General features: G+C 39.4%; 1 protein-coding gene across 1 annotated transcript in view; it reads left to right on the forward strand.

The window, feature by feature from the left end:
• LOC118250065 (potassium voltage-gated channel subfamily KQT member 1-like) overlaps positions 1-23208 on the forward strand; it is a 517473-nt gene that overhangs the window by 283936 nt on the left and 210329 nt on the right. Inside the window, exons 12-14 of the mRNA XM_035550693.2 lie at positions 14239-14314; positions 17548-17642; positions 18694-18734. Coding sequence (XP_035406586.1) covers positions 14239-14314; positions 17548-17642; positions 18694-18734 — 212 coding nt within the window. The remainder of the gene's footprint in view (positions 1-14238; positions 14315-17547; positions 17643-18693; positions 18735-23208) is intronic.

Genomic DNA, 23208 nt, shown 5'->3' on the forward strand with positions numbered 1-23208 from the left:
GAATATCTTTTGCTTCTATCAGATCTCCCATTTGCTAATAACTTTCAGTGAACACAGAGATGATGATTTTTCAAGTGAAAAAAGAATACTTTGGAATAGATTTCATCTATGAGGAAATTTCAAGTGATTTTTTTATTATTATTAGTTTGGTTCTATAGCAAATTAAAAAAAAAAAAATCATTTGTTGCAGGCATAGTTCAGAACATTGTGATTACTTGAAAAGTGTCAAAGTTAAGTCCATACCGATATTTGAACTGGATCTGCCCAGCATGATATGCTGTTTCATAGGATTCATAGCTTGAATGTGCCATTCCATAATAGTATTCTGTAAACCAGAGTACATCTTCTCTAAGGCTTCTAAGTCTTCATTCTGTGCTAGATGGCACAGTATAGAGTGTATGTCTTCAGGGTAGAGTCCCAGTCACCATGAGGAGAAAAGGCATGAATTGAATAAAATGCATTCATTTTATAAAAGAATAAAATATATCCTCTTTGGAAACATGTTTATTACAGCAGTACAAAATTAAACATACTGTCATTTCACACTGAAATGCTTTCAGAATCTTTTGTTTCATGGTAACTTTTAAAGTATTTTCCCTGTGAGTTAGGATGGAAACAAAGACAGGAAAATCAGAATTCCCCAGAGGATGAAAACACAGAATTCCTCACTCACTTTGAACAAACAATTTTTCCTGTTCATTAATAGTAAGTCACAAGGAGTTGGCATATGAACATTTTCTTTCTGTTCATCCACTGGCTGAGATAAAGGTCTGCAAGAAAAAAAATGCAAATAGATTACATCTTTTCCTAAAGGTAAAGTAAAAATGCACAATCTTTTAACAAAAGCAGTTTTTCAATAAGCAAGTTAAATCTCTTGAAATAAGGAGCTAAGATAAACTCCTGGTTTCACTGGTAATTTTGTATAAGTGATGCTTGCACCTTTTAGCAAAAGATTTCTTTCTATGTTAAACTATTGGTAAACACTGCATATTTTCAGTATTAGGCAAATGAGGCCTGTAAGATTTTTATGCATGTTCTACACGAAATACAGTGTGGAAAAAACATAAATATCAGTGGCCATACAAAGTTTTCTGTGAGGTTCTCTGTATATGGTCACTGTATGGTCACCGTTGCCTGCAAAACAGACAATGAAAATAAATAAATAAAAACAAAACCATATTTTTTTGCCTGATTTTGAAATGTCAATACACCTAATGTTGAAATGATATTCTTTCTTAGCAGAAGGTATATTAGAAACTGAAGTTGGAACTCAAAAGTGGGCTATGACTTCGGTGAAGGGAAGTTGCAATACCATTGTGAGAACATATGTTTTTGACAAGACCTTTTGAATTTGAAGGTGATCATATAGTAATTCAATTTTATAGTTAGTTTTCTACAATCTTTTCTGCTTGTATAAAGTGATTCTTGTGTACCAGAACTCAATACAAGATATTAGAGGAGGGCAAGGTAAGTTTATGTTAAAATAGGAGATTTGCACTGTCATAATCACATACACACAAACATGAAGATGTATGCAGCCAGTCCACCCAGCACATCTGTATACCATCTGCACTTATCCAGATAGGTTGCCCAGGTTCTCTTGCATTTGTGTGGAGGACCAAGCAAGGCTCTACTGAGTCTACATTGTGTTTCCTGGGATCCTTCCAGGCTGGCAAATGAGTGCTAATGAATCTTTTGTATGTTTGGGAGCTGACAGTGAAAAGGATCTTTTACCTCTCCATGCTCTTCCAGTTCTGTGAATCACTGGGATTTTATTCTGTGTCCTCTGTCTCCTGACCAGGGTGTCAGACTTCAGCCCTGTTCTGTATTGTCCCACCATCACCTTTTAGAGGCTGGAATTCTTTTTTTTCAGTCTGGGTGGCAGCAGCCCTTACTGTAGCCTGTCCTTTGTGTTTTTGAATTGGGTGCCCTAAAGAACTGCACAAAAGTGTGCTGTGATATTGATGGTTTAGGTCTTACAAGCATCTGCCACCCTCTTAGAGCTTTTTCTGCCATTTTTCCCTGACACTTCCACATGCAGACTATTTACTATCCATTCCATCCCGTCTAAGCATTTCCATTATGAATCTCTATAATTACTGAGAGCGTGACTTAGACCATGGGCAGAATAATAATGATAAAAATATTTTATGCTTTCAAACCCTCCTTGCAGTTCTCAAGAGAGCAGTACTCTCTCTTCTCTACAGCACAGCCTGGTCTCCCTGCCAGGCCAGAGACAGTGCATTTGGCTCCATCAAAGGCCCCTGGGCAAAAGACCTGGAAAAGGCAAATAATTGCTGCTACTCCAGTTGGAGAGAGTAGGATAGAAGCTGAATACTAGCAGATTTAAAGAAAAAGTAAGGCACTTTTTAATAGTATATAAAGGTCGTTGTATCAAGACCAGATGCCTTTCTGGAAAGTTACTTTAGTCCTACAGAAGGTTTTTGGCTCAGGGCAAGGGCAGCTGTGTGAAATGGAATCCCCTGCACTGTTGAGTGGGTCACGTTCATGATCTAATGGTCCTGTTTGGCTTCAGATGCTATGGATGTCTTACATTGCTGAGTATGTGGTGAACAAAGAGCTAGTTCCCAGACAGGTTGCTCAGGTGCTCAGGAGAAGGAGTAGGGTTTAGATGATGGAGAGGGGAAAAAGCTTTGGAAAAGAGTGTCTACTTTGGAGGCAGTGCAATGGCAGTTTGCACCAAGCCTGTAGATCAGTCTCCCTTTTTACTTGTCTTCATTAAGGGAAAAACATATTGTTGCTACCATTTTTTGAGTCATGCTATAAAATAAAATGCCTGTTCATTTGGGATCTCTAACTACATTAGAATCCTCACTGAAGTAAGCCTCACAACACTTCCATGACTTAGACAGGTTTTACACTTACGTTATAGATGTATAAACTAGAGCATAGCCAGGTAAAAGACTTGCACTAGATCACCCAGAGAGACACAGGCCAGTTAAATCAATCAATCCAAGAGCCCAGGAGTAGTGTTTCCATAGCCCCTGCTGTAACTACTAAATCACAAGAGCTACCAGGGAAAGGTCCTGCCAAAAGCCAATGTATTTTTTTTTTTTATTGTTGTTTTAAAACCACAAGAAGCATTTTGCTCAATTCCATAGGGTCACTCTCTAGTACTTGGTTCAGATTAATTAATTACTTATTTTTTAAAAGAAATGTGAAGCCTTGAGCAACCCAAAGACCATTGAAGTTTTAATTCTGAGAACTATTCCCTGACTTGACTGTTATTCAGTTCCTATTCAGGCAAGATAGGAATTAAGATTAATGAACCCAAACAAACTGGTATTTCAGAGAATCAGTCTTTGCCAGGCATTATATTCTCATGACAGAAAATCATTGAAGCATAAATACAGCACTCAGTCTTTGCTGTATATTAACAACACCACGTTGTTCCCATAAATGCTGAATACAGTGAAGAGGAAAATGGAGCCTTAAAGTTTGAGAATTTGGATTGTGGCATTTTTTTTAAGTGAGTAAACCAGAACCCATTGAATAAGGCAGAATCGTTCTAGTTCCCCCTGCATCTCTGCAAGCAGCTTGGGGTTCCAGGAAAGCATCTCCTCGTCTGGGATGTTGTCTGGGCTTGGTGAAGTCTGTCTCTCTGGTGCCTTTTACTAATGAAGCATTCAATTCTGTTTGTAATTTTTAGAAGGTGAATTGATGAAGGAGCAAATCATAAGGAGGTAGAAGTGAAAAGATACTCTTGTCTAAGAGGGTCAGAGACTGGTGTAATAGGTGGGGCAAAAATGTGTCATTGTCTATCAGCATTTGTTCACCTTCCAAGAAGGTGGTTGTGGTTAGAGTCTGTTTTCTAAGCAAATGAGTACTGACATGTGGACAAACTATTTTAGCTGTCCTAGGACCAGAAGTAGTCATGGTACAGTGCTAATGCAGAAAGTTATTGTGGCAATTTCTAGAAGCAGTTTGCTCAGGGAAAAAAAAAAATAATCTTTCTGTGTTTGTATTTCCACGCTCAAAGACAGCCCTATGACGTCATCTCGTTTGTTCTGACACGGCAGGAAGAATGGAAGAATTAAAATGGCAGAAAAGAGACCAGGCACTTTTATTTTGCTGCCAACATAACACAGAAGAAAGATGTAACCAAAATATCCAATGGTTACTTTAGTTCTCAGAGACAGTTCAGCAGATGAATTGTTGTTCAAGGGCAGTTGGGCTCTCAGACACAAGAACATTCTGTGGTAAGCTTAATTACTCATTTTAATTATGCATTTTAATTAGCAGGAGGCTAACACAGAGCTTTTCTCCCACTTTCTCAATAAACCCACTTTGTAGTATTACAAAACAAACTTGTAACCGAAAACTCCAACTGTCTAGGGTTGAGAAAAACAGCTCAAAGTTTAAGGGATTTTCTTCCTCATTCAGTCGCATTCAGTGAGCAGGTTACATCTTCCAATTATTTTCAGGAGTTTTCTTTTTTTCTTTCTTTCTTTTTTTTTTTTTTATTCTCTTCAAGGACAACATCAAGAAAACACCCTGCTGCTTCTCCCACCGGTGTTTTCTCTGCCAATATATTGTCTTGCTAGTTGCTCCCTATAAATGTCTTAGTTCTTCCTGTTCTAGTGGTGTTTCACCTCAGAGCTGTTTGTCTGCTTCTGCATTATCTGTCTTCCCAGCCCAAATCCCTAGGAGCCCTGCTGTAGGAAATCTGCTTTCTTTCTCATTCACTTCACGGAAGGCGAGGTTAGAGAGGGAACTAGAATAACAGAATCACAGAATTGAAAGGGTTGGAAGGGACCTCAAGAGATCATCGGGTCCAACCCCCCTGCCAAAGCAGGTTTCCTAGGGCAGGCTGCCCAGGTAGGCGTCCAGACGGGCCTTGAATATCTCCAGAGAAGGAGACTCCACAACCTCCCTGGGCAGCCTGTTCCAGTGCTCCGTCACCCTCAGCGTGAAGATGTTCTTTCGCATGTTGGTGCGGAACTTCCTGTGATCCGTTTTGTGGTCATTGCCCACTTGTTCTGTCCCCACAAACCACTGAAAAGAGGTTGGCCAAATCCCTCCATCTCCCACACTTAAGATATTTATAAACATTGATAAGATCCCCTCTGTCTTCTTTTCTCCAGGCTGAACAGACCCAGGTCTCTCAGCCTTTCCTCATAGGAAATACGCTCCAAGCCCCGTATCAGTATCAAAAGCCTTGCTAAAGTCAAGGTAGATGATATCCACTGCTCTCCCCCCATCTACCCAGCTGGTGATGCCATCATAGAAGGCAACAAGGTTGGTTGAACACGATTTCCCCTTGGTGAATCCATGCTGACTACTCCTCATAACCTTCTTCTCTTCCAATTGCTTGGAGATGGAATGCAGAACAAGCTATTCCAACACCTTTCCAGGGACAGAGGTGAGACTGACTGGCCTGTAGTTTCCTGGATCCTCCTTCTTGCCCTTCTTGAAGACCGGAGTGACATTGGCTATTCTCCAGTCTTCAGGCACCTCTCCTGTTCTCCAGAACCTTTCAAAGACGATAGAGAGCAGTTTGGCGATCACCTCTGCTAGCTCCCTCAGCACACACGGATGCATCCCATCGGGGCCCAGGGATTTGTGTGCACTGAGCCCACTCAGATGCTCCCGAACCACTCCCTCGTCAACCAGGGGGGAGATCTCCACTTCCCAGACTCTTTCTCCTCCCTCCAGGGTCCAGGAGTCCCAAGGGGGAGTCTCTGAAGCAAAGACCGAAGCAAAGAAGGCAGTCAGTATCTTCATCTTCTCAGTGTCCCCCATTAAGAGGATACCTCCTTCATTCAGCAGGGGACTCACATTATCTCTAGTCTTCCTTTTACTGTTTACATACTTAAAAAAGCCCTTCTTATTATTCTTTATCTCTTTTGAAAACTTCATTTCCAGGTGGGCTTTAGCCTTCCTCGTCGCGTCCCTGCAGGCCCTGACAACACTCCTATACTCCTCCCAAGAGGACAGGCCCTTTTCCCACATTTTATAGACTTTCCTCTTCCTTTTGATCTTGTTGATGAGCTCCTTGCTCATCCACGCAGGTCTCCTGCACCCCTTCCCCGATTTCCTGCTCTTAGGGATGCACCGATCCTGAGCTTGGAAGAAGTGCTGTTTAAATGTAGCCCAGCTCTCACAAGCACCCTTGCCTTCTAGCAGTCTAGCCCATGAGATACCCCCAAGTACCCAAGATACCCAAGGTCCCGGAAGGGGTCAAAGTTGGCTCTCCAGAAGTCCAGGATAACAGTCGTACTTTTTGCCTTATTTCTTCCACCAAGTTCCATCTTGAACTCCGCCATCTCATGGTCGCTGCATCCCAAGCTGCCCCCAACCTTCACATCCCTAACAAGCCCATCCCTGTTGGTAAGGACAAGGTCCAGAAGCACCCCTCACCTCATCGGCTCCACCTGCATCAGAAAATTGTCTTCAACGCATTGTAGGAACCATTTGGACTGCTCGTGCCTGGCCGAGTTGCTTACCCAACAGATGTCTGGATAATTGAAGTCCCCCATGAGAACCAGCACCCGGGATTGTGAGGCTACTACCAGCTGCTTGCAGAAGGCCTCATCGACCTCCTCCTCCTGACCTGGTGATCTGTAGTACACCCCCACAACAGTGTCCCCCATACCATCCCGCCCCTTAATTCTCACCCACAAGCTCTCCACTTGTCCTTCACCCTCCCCCAGGTGGAGCTGGGTACACTCTAATTGCTCCCTCACATAAAGGGCAACCCCACCCCCTCGCTTCCCCAGCCTGTCTTTCCTAAAGAGGACATAGCCCTCTATGATAGCGTTCCAGTCATGCAAGCTGTCCTACCACGTCTCTGTGATCGCAATGAGATCGTGGCCCTGCAACCGAACACAGATCTCAAGCTCATCCTGTTTATTTCCCATGCTCCACACATTGGTATACAGGCACTTTAGGGAAGCAGCAGGCGCAGTTACCCCTGGAGGGATGCAAGAAGAAGATTCCGGACGGGGTATCGGGATCATTACCTTCTCTGAGGAGCCCTCAGACAATCCTGTGGGACAACTTAGAGGTTTTTTCCTACTATCTTCAACAGTGACAGCAGTGACAACTTCCCCCAGCCCTTCTCTGTCACTTTTAGCTCCCCTCCCTTCCCCCGTCAAATCTAGTTTAAAGCCCTGGTAATCAGCCCAGAGAGCTTGCTCCCCAACACCCTTGTGCCCCACTTGCTGAGTTGGAGTCGGTCAGCAGCCCACATACCCAGCTTCTCAAAGGACTGCCCAAGACCGAAATACCCAAATCCTTGGTCCAGACACCACCCCCTCAGCCAGTCGTTCACCTGTCCTGTTCTCCTCCTTCTTTCTGGGTCCCGGTCACCCAGCGGGAGGACAGAGGAGAAACAGAGGCAATTGCACTCTAGAATGAATTCAGAGAAGCAGCAGTGTGTATGCTGATGGATGGAGATGACCAGTGCCACAAAATCTTCATCAAATAATGAGATACCAGAATGCAGCTGTACCCCCAAAAACATCACTTCTGTACTCTTTCCTCCTTTGCCAGGGACAGTACCTGCTGAGGGGAGATTTGCAGAATCTGCAGCATTCCTTCATAAATAGAGGTTGTCAGTAGTGTTTGGTGAAGCCAAATATGTCTCCAGGCTGCTCTGTTTCTAAAGAAACCAATCCTAAATTATTTATAGTTTTGAGCCAAACATGAGCCTGAAAAGAAAAGGTTCAGATAAGGATATGGTTAGAATAGAAATGAGGTAGGCTGAAGGTGGGATTGTGATTAGGAATAAAGGGAAAAATAAAGTTGTGCCAATATTTTCTGAAATTTTCTCTCAGGTTTCACTTCAAATGGCATTTTATAAAATTTCCAGCATGTAAGTGGTGGAAGTTCTCCAACAGTATCTGTTCTTCAGAAGGCTTTGATGAAATGTTACAGGACTGGAAACCTCTTCTGTTATATTTATGTTGTACTTCTCTGCTGCTCCTGGCTTGGGGTGAGCCCTGGAATCAGAATTTGCCTGACATTTCCAGGTGGTTGCATGTCAAATTCAAGCTGCAACCTTCTGTTAACTTAAGCTCTTTAAAAGGCTTTGAGGTTTTTTGTCTGGCTCTGCTTAGCTGAAAGCAATACTAATTTTATTTTCATTTAGTGGTGGGAAGAATATATTTTTTTCATCTGGACATTGTAATTTCCCTCAATATTTAAAATACATTAAATAAGTTTCTTTTCTTTATATTTCTTGTGATGAGCACATCACTCTCTCCATCACCTCTTTCCATCCGTAGAAGGTCCACATAATGCATGTGACTGCATGTGAACTGACTGCTGTACTTGTCTGTAATAAACTCTCTCATTTTATGTCCTTTCTGATTTCTGTTTTCTCATCCTTCTCCTGCCTCACCAGTTAATTGGTGCATGCAATCCATATAATGGGGTAACTACACAGTTCAGCTACATTTGAATATAGCTGATACACACCTCTACTAAATATTATTATTCAGTAACATTTGGAAGCTGCAGGATAATGAAAAATCTCCCCTATGAATGTAAGAAGTCTGTGCTATGTGCACCTGGAGACAAAAAGTACCCCATGATGCTAACCTTTTGTGTTTTGTTTTGATTGTGGTAATGATTTCAATGCAAATAAGGCTTGGTTTATATTTTATCTAATTGACCCATTTGAGATAATTGTACATGAGGAAAATTAAAGTTATGACTGAGAATTAAAGTTCTTTCCCAGAAACAGAACCTGAACATGAATATTCTCAATCCAACATGATGGGAAAACAAAAAGGCAGATATAGGCTGAGCTTTTCAAATAACTTCTTTATATTCCAGTTGCCATTACTGACCAAGTCAGTGTTTGTGCTGGCTTAGCAACTCATGTCAAGTGAACAACTCCAGAATAGATGATGCTATATGTTGCTCTGGGCAGGATTTACAACATTATCCAATGACCAGTATTAAAATATAGTTAGAGTGACTTTATATGTGTTTTCCTGTTAAGCAATCAAAATTTAACAACTGTATGAATCTCAGCAGTAATCCAAGTACTGTAAATGTGTATCCTCAAACCAGTTTTGCAAATTGGGACAGAGAGCTGTAATTAACCTTGCTGAAGTGGCCTTTATTTTCCACAGTTCATGATCAAAGTAGTTACGTTACACTAAATAACTCTTCTAATTCACAACACCTGAATAAATGGCAGGAAAACCAGTCTGGAATGCACGTCCCACTATCTGCAGTCATCCCGCGGCACATGTTGAATAAAGCTCTTCCCCTTGTCTCTACAGTTAAGTGAACTCTAATGATTAAAAAATGCTTCTGGATTGAAAGGTGCATCAGACTGATAACAGGCTTGTTCAGACTTGCACTGTGCTTCAGCATGACCTGGAATTATTGTATCTTTGCTGGGTTTAGGATCCATTTCCATATCTGTTTTTCTCTTAAAATATTCCCTGGCTGTTCCAAAGCACATTAAGCTGAAAGTTATCAGACTCCATGCAAAAGAAGAAGAGGAAAAAACTAGGTTTGAACTGGCTAATGCTAGCTTTTAACAAAGGGAATGGTATATAAAAGGAAAAGAAAACAAAATGCGTATACTTTCCAGAGTTGCTTTGGATTTGATCATCTCTCTTTTCTCCTTTGATTCAATCATTTTAAACTGAAAATGTTTAGCTTCTTTGGCTTAGGCTACTGCCTTTCTGCAGTTGAGGAAAAAAAAAAATGTCTTAAACATATCCAAGTTTTTTCAGCTAAAAGTAGTAACTTTTCATAGTGCTCTCTAGGACACAAGCAGAGGACCAAACCTGAGGCTGCAGCGGTTCCTTGGCATGCAGCCATCCCACCAGGCTCTGCAGCCACAGAGGCATACTCGAGACCTGCAGAGGGGAAAGATGAATCAGCCAGCAAAGTGGGGCCCCTTTCCCCCTCACCCACTAGCATGGTTGACGGAGAGTTACTCAACATCAAATCAGGGTGGGGACTGCTTATAACATGCATGTTCCAGGACCTCCACCCAGTCCCCATTCTCTTTTCCCCGCCCTACCACAGTGATATGAGAGCTCAGAAGTCCATAAGCCAAACCAGAAAACACTCGTATTTAAGGACAGCTTTGATTTTTCTTGAAATTGAGCATTCTGATGAGCAATCAATTAACAGAGAGGTAAGGATCACATTTTTTTTGTGAAAGGTTTGAAGGCTTTGGTCCTCCTTGTAGACACGGTTTAAGATGATGTCAGTATCATTTATGTATCCAAGTATGTGCTATTTCAGTAGATTTTTTATGGTATCCATTATAGTTACAGATGTTACAAGCTTCCATTATTAATTTTTTCTTATGTGTTCATAGTTTTCCCAAACCCTGATCACTTCCATTGAATTTTGATTTTGTTTTCCTTTAGGGTCTTTTGAGGGAAGTTTTAAACAAAACTTTCTTACCTGTCGTTTAGGTTGAAAGACGGGAAAGTACTTTGTTGATACAACTCTAGACATATTCTTTTGAATAAAAAAATGCATAAAAAATAACCCACCCAATAGTAACAGTCCACCTTATCATGGACCCCATCTGTAACAAGGGGTAAAGTTCATGCTTGTTTTTCTGAGTAAAGTTTTTAAACAATTTAAAACATTTTTTAATGTGCTGGAGAGCATCCCTTTGTGTGTGTATGCCACTGCTCTCTGCTGCACAGAGGCATGAGAGCTTGGCTGCTCTCATAGAAGCAAAGTGTGGGCACCCACCCATATTCCTACTTAGAGCAAGAGTCAGGTCCTACTGACTTGAGGCCTCACTTGGAGTACTGTGTCCAGGCCTGGGGCCCCCAGCACAAGAAAGAGCGGGTTAGAGCAGGTCCAGAGGAGGGCCATGAAGATGATCAGAGGGCTGAAGCACCTCTACTATGAAGAAAGGTTGAGGGAGCTGGGGATGTTCAGCCTGGAGAAGAGTAGGCTCCACGGGGACTTTATTGCAGCTTTTCAGTACTTAAAGGGGGCTTGTAAAAAAAGTGGAGAGCAACTTTTTGCTCAGTCAGATAATGACAGAATAACGGTGAAAGTTTTTAACTAAAAGAGGGGAGATTTAGATTGGAGGTTAGGAGAAAATTCTTTACTCAGAGGGTGGTGAGGCACTGGAACAGGTTGCCCAGAGAAGCTGTGGATGCCCCATCCCTGGAGATGTTCAAAGCCAGGTTGGACAAGGCCCTGGGCAACCTGATCCAGTGCGTGGCATCGCTGCCCATGGCAGGGGTGTGGAACTGGATGGTATTTAAGGATCCTTCCAACCCAAGCTATTCTATGATTCTGTGACTCTATGACTTCATTTCAGAGCTAGAGCTCTGAAGGATTTAAATCTTTGCATCCATAGGAGTCAAGTACCCTAATACCTGCAAACATCTGGTCATTTCTGTCTGCTGTCAGTAGGAAATGCCATATGGAAAGAGTGTGCAAGTATGGTGTTTACCACAAATGCCCTAGATTGTTGTTTCATGAGTTGTGTGCCTCAAAATATCTAGGAGATTCACTGCAAGCAGTGTTGTGTTTCTGTTGACCGTTACTGAAATGTGGCCATGAAAGAACATGAACAAGGCATCTCTGGCCTTTTGTTCTCTCCTTATTTATGGTTCTGTCATATAACAGAGAGACATCCTCAAATGGTTTTGCCTAATTCAACTTTCTGGGCTAAAATATATAGATCAGCAAGATAAATATATTGGGCTTAATATAGGACAAATATAACCTGACCAGGCATAGGTACAATTATCTATTCTGGACATCAGTGCTAGGAAATTAGGAAAATCAGCTGAAAATGTTTAGAATTTCAGTCATCCACAGCACCACAGCCACCTGTTAGGAGGATAGCTACTCAGAGCAGGGATTTTAACTCATCTGCCAGTTAACTGTGGTCATTTAAAGCCATTATTCACCTTATGGATTTACAGACACAACTAAGATAACATATCCATATATATCAGTCTGGCTTTGCACCTCTTTGTGCTGTCTTTTTTCAACTAAAGACAGGATTTATGTATTTCCACCCCTCAGTTTAATACAAGTGAGCATCAAAAATGAACAAGAACTTACTCCTTTTTCAGAATTTGCTCTCAATTAAATTACTGTGAATTGTAACAATTGGAACAGGACAATAGGCCTAAATGAATTTTGAATTATAGTCTTTTTTTATTATTTATTTCACAAAAATAAGTAACATTTGTGTCTAAAAATGAGGCCTGATCAGCTCTGTGTCAGCTTCCAAGGGTCCACCTCATAGTTTTGGACACTTGAACTTGATAACACATTGGAGAAAGCACTGTAGCCCTGATTTCTGCTAAAGGAGGAGATTAGAAGTAAATGACTGCCTTGGTTCATTTCCATCTTTGACTCTTTTCAATTCATCTGTGTGAGGCTGTTTAAACAATACATGAACCATTTCATATGGATTACTCTAAAAAACAAATAACAAACATAAAACCCCTCTTAAGTACATACATGAAGTTTTGCATCAGTTTCACCTAAAGGATAGTTTCAAGCTTTTATTTTTATTGGCACACAAAGCAGGCAGGCTAAACCTTAAACCCTAAAATTATGATTCTTCTCTGGTTTTATGTATATATATATATATATTACTAGTGCAGGCTGACAAAGATTTCTCTATCAAATATATGCCATTTACAAGCAGAATGCTGTCTCCATTCTAGTCACCAGCCACAGGAGCTCAGCTAGGGGTCCTCAGTGTCAAGCTGAGCGCTTTTCTTTCCCCATAATAAAGGTCCTGCAGGCTAAACTACTGGTAGGCTGTTAGTGACACTTCTGAAATGCCTTTGATGGGCTTACACAAATGCAAAGATTGGTACTTAACAATGCTGTTGATGGTATACAAGAAGTTTTTGAATTGTGCTCACCCTGCATTGTCTTCCATGTGGTTGCATGTGTGAGTGTATATATATGGATATGTGCATGAATATACATAAATATATGAAGTATGATGATTAATGTGGTATAGACATTTGAGTTTCATACATATTTGTGCGTGTATTTAATATAAAACAGGGACTTGAAATAGAAACTAACAAAACGCTACTGACAGCTTATTTTTTAAAAACTGTTCTTGTGACTCTTATCTCACCCAATCAGAAGCACCAATTGTATCAGAGAGAAATTATAAAAATATAAAATGATGCTAGTTCTTAAATACAGGCTTTGTTTGTTTATCTTTTATTTAATTCACTTTGAAATAATACACTGTGATCTTTACATATTTTAAATACTTTAAACTGTGACATCCAAGTAGGTGGCCTAGCCAATACTTCCTTTTTCCCAGTCAGATGCACTGGAAAAAGGTAGCAGACTGTGTTTTCAGGAGACATGAGAAACTTGCTGGCAAGCTTTTCTAGCGTTATCATCACATGTCAAAGATGATGTCTGTGCAGAACATAGGTTTCTTATCAACACTGTTTTCTTGGAAGACAAATTTTGTTTCCCTTAGTTCACTCATTTTGAATGAACGAAAAGTCCATGGGGAAGGAATCAGTCCTTAAATCAAATATTTTTTCTTATAATTGAAAAAGTCTTGCTTCCTCTCTGCCCCAACAAAATTTGCCATAAACAAGAGGATGTAATTAATTGGCTGGTAGACTACTCACTTCCAGCCAAGTGGCAAGATAAATGTTGTGCAAATATAGTATCCTACTATCCTGTGTGTGAAATCATATAGATAAGTTATAATATGTCTAGTTCTGTACCAATACAGACAGCCACATGCATGTACATGTGCTGAAGGGACGTGTAAAGTTTATATTTTCTAGATACTATGCATTAATTTTTTTCCTTCTTAAAGAATTCAAAATACTTTTTAAAGGACTTGTTTTCTGTGCAATGGAGCTCATGGGCAAGCACTCAATAAAAGCAAATGAGGAATGCAGTCATGGTTCTAAAAACACTTCACATTCTTCAGACAGATGCCAGTTGCATCCCGTCTAATCCCCTCCACACGTATTATCTTTGTACACCTGCTTTCATTGTCTCACTTATCATTTTTTTATACTTACATACAGCATATACAAGAGGGTAAAGCAACAGAACAAAGTACAGATGCACACACAGTGTTCTATCCTACAATTTCACATCGTAGTCATAAAAAAATAGTTGTAGATTTGGTACTTAGAGTCAACATCTTCCATTAAGATATTTTTCCTACTTTTCTCCCTTTTCTCCTCCCTCCCACTCCCCCCCCCCCCCCTTCCTCCTTGGCACCACGTCTGTGTTTGTCTTTCTTGGCAGATTAACTGAAGCACATCGAACAGCTGTAAAAGTCATCAGGAGAATGCAATATTTTGTAGCCAGAAGAAAATTTCAGGTAAGCAGCACTGTTAACCATAAGAACAGTTTGTAGGCTTAACTACATGATGTTGAAAGTGCTCTGAGAGTGGATTTGTCTTTGTGCATATGGTTGCAATAAGTCAAAGGTACAGTTTAGGCTCTCAGCCTTATACCTTTCCTATGTGGTGTTTTTCATAGTGTGTGCAAAATTACCAACTATCCATGAGTATAGTATGATATGTAAACCTTCTGAGTTTGTGGAGTCTGCATAGCTATTTTTCACTTCTCTTTCTTACTGCATTTGTTTTGTTGGGTTTTGTTGGTTTGTTTGTTTTACTATACTCACAAACATATAAACTGCTTACCCATCTGCTAGAAGAACTGAAGACAAGACTGTTGGAGTGTCTGCTCAAATACTGTTACTATCTACCCTGATCATTTAACAACTGGTTAGATGATGTTCAACTCATCACATGCTATGCATGATTTATGTATCAATAGTTTTTACTGACCAGCACTATGCTGTGTAAAGTTGCTTTCCAATTTTTTCCCTAGCATGGGACATCAGAGAGGCCTTATTTTATGAAATTGTAGGTCATCTGCCCATCTGCCCTCTGGAAATTTGCTGACTTTATGAAGTCTTAAGTTAAATTTCTCAATCAGATTGCAAAGTGATCAAAATATATGTGCTGCTTTGGGGGAAAAAAAAAAAAAAAAAAAAAAAGAGTCTTCTTTTGCCTGTTTACTGAGGCCCAGTACGACCAGTATGATAAAACTTGTTTGGAATGTGATTCTTGTATCATCCTTCTCACCACACATGTGCCAATGGTGCCATGAAAATAAATAATTAACTTCTGGCCAGATTTTCAAAGCCCCTGTTAATTCCATCTGAAGATTCATACTTTTATGTGCAAGAGATTCCACAGCAAGGTTTTAAAAAGATAAAGGAAAAGCCTAAATTTCAAATAAGTTTGATGAGAGCTGAGCACTTAATTGCCAGGGATAGAAATCTGAAATAAGCTTGCATTTCTCAGAGGACTGAATTCTCTTCTGGTCTTTTCTTTTCTGAGGCTGTGAAAAGTAGCTGATCAGCCTCCCTGTGCTAAATAGATTTTGGACATTCAGATTCAGATGCTGTTATTCTGAGTTTTGCCTTAAGAGCTCTAAACACACTGCATATAGAGTGCTGAGCCCAAATGGCCAGGATTTGAGATTGATTTTGGGGAAAAGAAGTGGACAGAATGAAAGTTAAAGAAGTTCAAGTTCTGTATTTACCAAACTTCCCTGGGAGCCCATCACATCCCTTCCTAAGTTGCATTGTACATCCTAGTGTTCCTTAATAAAAACATGACAAAGGATATGTGCCTGCAAAGTTTGGCAAGGCATAAAATGCTCAGCTTTATGGAAAAGGAGGAGAAAAAGAAATGGAGAAAGTTGAAAGGATATTTTTACTATGCTTTAGAGGGCTTGGACAGACTGCAGTGTACAGTACTTCACAACAGAAGGATTCAGAGATGATGATTTAGTAAAAGGGATCTCAGATAGAGGACTTCTTTTGAGAGAGAAAGGAAATTTCATTAGGAGTGAGTAGAATTAATTATGCACATAGTAGCCCATGGGGGAGAGGGGAGGAGGTGAGGAAAAATCCCTAGCACATCTAGGCTCTGCGCCATGCATCATGTTTAAATAGAGAGTCCAGAGGAAAGGACAGAGGATTTAGCCAAAATGCTCTCAAAGCACCCCCGCTAGTCAATTTAAAGAGTGATACTGGCACTGTTTCTCTGGGCGAAGACAATAGGCTGCTTTTCTGGCCAGAAATAGTGATGTGTCAGCGTCTGCAAGAAGTGAAGCTGGGGAAGGAAAAAAAAATGGCAATAAACTGAAAGCTGAAACCTCCCTCCCCCAAAGTATATCTTCTCAGAAATGCACACAAATGTGCATGCACACTACTGAAACCATGAACTCTTCTGAAAGTAATAATACATGTAAGTGGTGATGGCTAAGCACGAGGAAGGCATTTTGTCACGAAGAGCTTTTGCTTCTTCATTCATTTCACAGGATTTGTTTCCATTCCAGTTCCATGCTTTTATTTGAAATTTCTAGGATCCTGTGGCTGCCTTCCAAGCATGACTCCAGCATATACTGTAGGTGTTCAGTGCATGTGTGCAGTGGTGCATACTAATGGCTCTGGCTGAAGCTGTGACAGAGTGGAAACAGACAACAAGATGACTAATGGGCTGTTTTCAGTAATTTCCAATTACTAGATTTGCAGTTTACCTTTCTTTTCTTTTCTTCTCTTCTTGAGTCAGAGCCAAAAGGAGACATCTTACCCCACATTTCCCATAGGGCTTGGTATGTCTCTGAAAATTCTGATGTTTTCAAAAGGACATCATTTACAGTTATTCCACCACACACACACATTACTTTTACTTGATAAAATTTTGCCATAGTGCACTTTTTATAATCACATCGCCTTATGCAAGTTCTCTAGACTTGTTTCAGAATTCTGCCTTAGTGGTTACAGGAAGAAAACAGAGCTTGACAGAAGCAACTGGTTTCTCATTAGAATGGGAATAAGCTAGGCAGATGGCAGGGCTTTTGTTGTTGTTGTTGTTGTTTTGTTTTGTTTTGTTTCAAAAAACAAACTCTTTTGCATTTTTTATCTGTTCTTTTTTATTTATTTGAATTGCACCTCTTCTCTGACTTAGTAGGTATCATTAAAGACAAAGAACCACAAACAAAATCTATGTGCAGCTGTCTTCATACTTATGCAAAGTACCTGTCCTCATAGTTATTTAAGCAATAATATTTCTGTCACCAGACTTCTTTAGTCTTCAGAGGCATTTGACTCTGGGTCCAAGTGTTATGAATTGGGCCTATCTCTGTGATTCAGTCCTCTGACATTATGATTAACATATGGTTTTGGAATGAGCTGAGAAATATCACACATGGTAGTCTTAGATAAGTTATATATCTTGGTTTTGTGTTTTCAAATACACTGTGAAGGTCTAATATTTTGCTCAGTATGAAGTAACATGAAGACATGACTCTAACTGACAGTAATGGGAATCATTTGGCTCCATCTCCACAGTAAATATGCACTCCTAAAATGCCTACATACTTTTTATTCATTGCAACAACCATTACAAAATGGCAGCCAAATAACCTCTGAAAGACACACACACACACACACAAAAAAAGTCTGTCTGAAACAAAAATCAAGTTTAAACTATAATTATCTTTCAATCTCATCTATGACTCCTTCCACAGCAAGCTCGGAAACCATATGATGTGCGCGATGTGATTGAACAGTACTCACAAGGACACCTCAATATGATGGTTCGGATAAAAGAACTTCAAAGAAGGTAGGCCCTGTCTACCTCATGAAATATTTGAATTCTCTGGTGCCAGCTGGCTTTAGGGGAGATGTGTACTTAATGAACAGTAATTGTCCAAAATTGCACGCACAACAGGGAGCACAATATCTAGAGGATTTAACTTAGAGTCATTTTTAACCCCTTTTATGAATGAATTTACAATTATCCTTTATTCTCCTCCCTTCCTTCAAATGAAATTAAAGGAAATTAAGGTGCATGCTGTTACGTTTGTAGTATGAAGTGAGCTTTTCTGTCTTCTTTTTAGAAAAGAAAAGGTTTTCAAATAATGATTTACCTTTCTGTCTCCTCTCTGTGGTTCTCCATGGTTGAGAGAAATCTGGTTCACTTGTGTTCTCCTCTCTATCTGGAACTTTTCACTTACTGCATTCGTCCCTGCACACGCTTTCTCTGGGTGTTGGGATTGCAGCTGAAACATTTTGCCACAAAACTATCCCCTTCAGTTTCAGCACAAAGTGCTTTTCTCTTTACAAATTAACTCTATGGACCATGATATCAGACTGAACTCCTATGGCTCTTAAATGAAATAAAAATCAATAATAATAATAATAAATAAATAAATAAATAAATAAATAGAACCTCTCAACCCTGTTGAGTGGAATCTACTGTGTCAATAAATACACATATTAAATCCACCTGCATGAGATTCAAGGAACAGTTGCGGATGTTATTAAGAAACCATTCTGTCTTTACAGTCTTTGTTATTAGATTGAATTAGAGAGAGGACAACGATTTTTCAGTTACGACATGAAAGTCTAAGAAATAAAATATTAGTACACATGAAAGAAATGATAATAATATGGTTTGATTCCGGAAAAAAACTCCAGAGAACTAAACTGTTGACTGTATTTATGTGCATCAAATCACGCTAATCTGGTCTTTTTACTTGCTTTGTTTTAGGTTTAAAATGACTGTAAATTCTTATGTAAATTATGCATATGTACTATACTATACTTTTTTAGCAGCAGAGTTTAATTTGCTTGGTAATTCCACTGCTAGCAATTCTCTGTTTTCTTTTCAGATTGGACCATTCCCTAGGAAAGCCAGGCCTTTTCCTCCCAGGTACAATGACTGTATTCTCAGTATTTAGGTTCATAACTTGGTGAAAATACCAGTGGCTACAGTAATATAGATTTATAATCTACCCAATTATGAATTAATATATAATTCTGTTAGTACGCTCAGGAACGACTGTGGAGAGATAGATACCTTGCATTCAGGTGGTAGTGGAGTAAATGGAAATTAAGAATATATATTAGAAATGCGTATCAGTGAATGACAAGTTGGAAATACCTGACTGGAAAAATTCCGCCCCCCCCCCACCCCCCCAAAAAAAAATCTTTCTATATCTTTCTATGTCTTGTGTTGGGGTTAGGATACATGTTAGTTAAAGAGATCTTTTCCTTTCTGAACAACCTATGGATTTTAGTTTGGGAAAGATCAAAGGTAGATGAAGGGTAGATTATTCAGGAAGAACTGGGATAGTTTGAAAGCTAGAGTGATAGAAGTGTTATGAAATTAAATCTTAAAAAATGCAAGGTCATACACAGGAAAACTGATAAAAAATCTACTTGCTGGTAGTATTGAACAGTCTGGAATGTCTGAGAAAAAGAAAGTACTGGTATGTTAATTAATTGTAAACTAATGCCCACTGAATGTAGGAAAATGCTGTGATGTATCAACCAAAAATAATTAGTCTGATCCTAGGATCAGGAGAGAGATTTTCAAGACTTACAGGGACATGTGCATGCCCTTGCACAAGACTCAGGTAAGGCCTTATGTGGACTGTTGTGCAAAATTCTGACTCCACATCTTTAGGAAAGATTATCTGCACAGAAACAGGGAAGAAATACCACAGTGACCAGTAAAAAAGAGAACCTGTTCTATTAGTGGGAAACAGAAGTTTGCTCTTTTTAACCTAGCAAAACAAAGGGCTGGAAAGAACAGTCTGGTAATTCTACAAGGCGAGTAATTACCTGGGAGGCAAAAGAAATATATAAGAGAAAGGACAGTATGAACAGAAGAACAGATGTTTGTAAACTGGTCAAAAATACTTGGGAATCATGGAGATCAGAAACCTGAATATGGAAGGGACTGAAAGAAGTGATACTTAGAGGCATCTTATAAAAAGGATGGAGAAGGACTCTTTGCTTGGTAGATAATGATAGGACAAGGGGGAATAGTTTTAAATTTAAAAGATGATAGATTTACATTAGACATTAGGAGGAAATTCTTCACTGTAAGGGTAGTGAGACACTGGAACGAGTTGCCAAGAGAGTGTGGATGCCCCGTCCCTGGAGCTATTCAAGGCCAGGTTGGACAAGGCCTTGGCCAACCTGATCTAGTGGGATAGGATGAGTTAGATGATCTTTAAGGTCCCTTTCAACCCAAGCCATTCTATGATTCTGTAATTTGTTACAGTAAGATATTGTCTTCAAATTTGCAGTGGTTCCATCTTCTCTGTCCCTAAGAGCTCAAAAATGACTTGGGGACTGAAGTCCCACGTCCCCAAATGACTTTGAGCACTCATGAGCATAAGTGTAACTGAGAGTCAAGGGTGCCAAAGTTATTTTAGAGCCTTTTAGAAATGCCTCCATATTATCAGAGGTTAAAATGATTTATACTGTCAGAATGAGGAGTGTCTCTCAAAACACAATGTATTTTTAATATCTGATCGCTGGAGAAGGCTCAGTAGTACATTCCTCTTCCCTGTAGATGAGATGGTTTTGGATCACAGGAAAATAATCAGTCAGCTTGAATACATCAATAAATATTTACGCTTGGGAATTCATTTCAAAATGTGCAAGCTAAATTTACAGAAAATCTTTGCTTACCTCCAAGAATGTATAATTTCAAATTTAACATTTTCAAATTAGAACTATTATTTGTACTAAAAAAAAAAAAAAAGTATTTGAGCACCATTTTATGAGGTGTCTTCTTGTTTCAGAGGTGGAGAGTAATTTGAAGTGTTGGTTGCAAAGAAGTTAACTGTGAAATAATATTCTGAGCAGTTTGTGAAGTGTCAGATTTTGCTGAAGGTGTTCAGGAAGTTTAGTCACCAAATCTTTGGTTGAAAGGATCATAGAAACCAATGGGAGGATCTTAGATGGGCCTGTGGATTTGAACAAGATTTCAAAGTGTTCACGTGTTGAAAAGAGAGTAAGTTACTGAGGAAGAGCCCTGGGGCTGTGTTTGTGAGCTTTGATTAATTCAGTTCTAAGCATCTCATATGGGAAACCTACGTATAGGACAGCAAAAGGAAAGTGGGTTATCTGCCTGTAGGCCTGAGGTTACACAGCAGAACTTGCTGTTCCAGGCACATGCTGGAGAGAGTGCCAGCAAACACAGACGCAGCTAATTAAAGGGAAAAAAAAAAAGTCCAAGTCAAAGTCTGCCACAGAGTTTTTATCATTCATTATTATTTTTTTTAATTCAAAAAAACTTGTTTTGACCTTATATTTGGAGGGGAAAACAAAAACAAAGACAAAAACAAAAACAAACAAACCAAAAAAAAAAAAAAAGGCACCCAAACCCCCCTGCACCTACTTCTAGGGGGAAGATAAATTTGAGTAGGGATACCTACCCCAAATCTTCAAAATGTTTTATGATAGACAGTCTTACTGGGGAGAGCACTACAGGACTTCAGAAATATTTGGGTAAACCCATAATCTGTGCTCTGGAGAAGATTATGGCATCCCTATCATTCAACTAGCTTCCCTTAGTCTTTTCTTGCAACATCACTGCTGAATTACTGCTTTGAGACAGCTCTCTCAGATGCAAAAACAAGGTGGCCCTGCTGAGGATGATGTCTACCTCCACAGCATGCCAACTCTACAAAGTTATACCTTTTGCATAGACATATGGCTCTGCCCTCAGATGGACTGGATAAATACTTACTAGGAAAGGTAAAATGGTTGTTAGGGCTGCAAAAATGGGTAAGATCAGTTAGGGCTTTGCAAGACCAAAACCAGAAGTTATTTGATCTAGTAGTTATTTTATATAAACCTTACACAAATGCAAAAATAAGATAAGTGGTTCCAGATAAATGGTGTGAAAAAGTAAAACTAGGGTTAATTTATAATTAGTCCCAGTATTATCCAACCCACCAATAATCAAGTGATGAACAGCGATGAGTGGTTATAGTATTGGTCTGGTTTGGGTGGAAACAGACTTTTATACTGTCATCCTCCTCTGGAAAATAGAGTTCATCCTGAGTTTTCCTTAGAACGGAGAGCCAGTTATACATCAAAAATGTATTTTCAGTCTGATATATTTTTTCGAGTTCAAAGGCTTTACTAAAAACCTCATTTATAAACAATATGGATGTTTCCTCCAGACTGTGTTATTTTTGTATTGATGGCAAGCAAAAGAGAAATGACAATGCAAAGAAAATGAAACCACCAAGGAGAAAAACATGAGAGGAATTTTCCTTTCCAGCTCCTTTTATTTTTCCTGTTTTATTTTACTCCTATTCAAAGAATATTAAGGTCTGATTCCAAGCTTGTTGGAATCAATGGGAGTCTTTCCAGCGACCTCAGTGGGTTTTGGATCAGGCTGTTACTGAAACTCTGTTGTCAACTTTGATAATATTATATGAAGTAATTGCAGTGTGTCTGATTTATTCTATAGTATTATTACCTTTCAAAAGTAAATGATGTCATAAAAGATGCAGAATCTGAATTCACTGAAAGCAATTATTGGGGTGGGGGTGTGGGAGTGGGGAAATATGATTATTTCTCAAGGATAAAAAACACTAAAAGCTGTGTTAAAACAAGATAAGGGTGCAATCACAGAAAAAAACAGCCATGCTAGATCATGACAGTCATGTCTCTGATGGAACTGGAAGCAAGGTGCTTTGGAAATGAAAAAAAAAAAAAAAAAAAAAAAAAGCATATGTTGTCTCTAACCTTCCCGTAAGCTTCCAGCCATTTGCAGATCAGAGACTTCCTGACATGGTTCCTGTGTATTTAGTAGTCATAACTGGTTTATGCTCAACAAGCTTGCCTGGTTTCCCCTGAACCCCATGTAAACTTTTCACATCTGTGATATCCTGTGACAAGAAGTTTCATGATTTAACTTACACATACACATATTGTGAGAAATCCTCCCATTTTGCTTGTTATGGTGTTGGTTCTTAACAGCTTTATTTGAAACTTCTAATGTGAATTTTAAAACATTAAGAAGATAATGAATAAATTTTCCAAAGAGTTGAATCCTATTTTTCAGGATTTTTCCCAGAAGAATGTATCTTAGCTTCGCTGAAAGCCCATCTCACAGTTCCTGATAACACAAACAATTCTGTAAAATGAGATTAAGATTCCCATGATAGTAAACAAACACCTTAATAATTGAAAGTATTGGTATAGAAGCAAAGCATGCATTACTAACATTTCTTGAATTAACAAAGCAGAAGCTTCTGTAATGATACAAATAAGAGAAGTGTAATACTTGATCTTCACTACACATGATGGAGTTAATTGCTTTTGAGTGCCTTTTTTTAGACTAACTATAGCTTTTCAGGGGCAAAAGTGAAGAA

Source organism: Cygnus atratus, chromosome 1, assembly GCF_013377495.2.
Source record: "Cygnus atratus isolate AKBS03 ecotype Queensland, Australia chromosome 1, CAtr_DNAZoo_HiC_assembly, whole genome shotgun sequence".
NCBI lineage: Eukaryota > Metazoa > Chordata > Aves > Anseriformes > Anatidae > Cygnus > Cygnus atratus.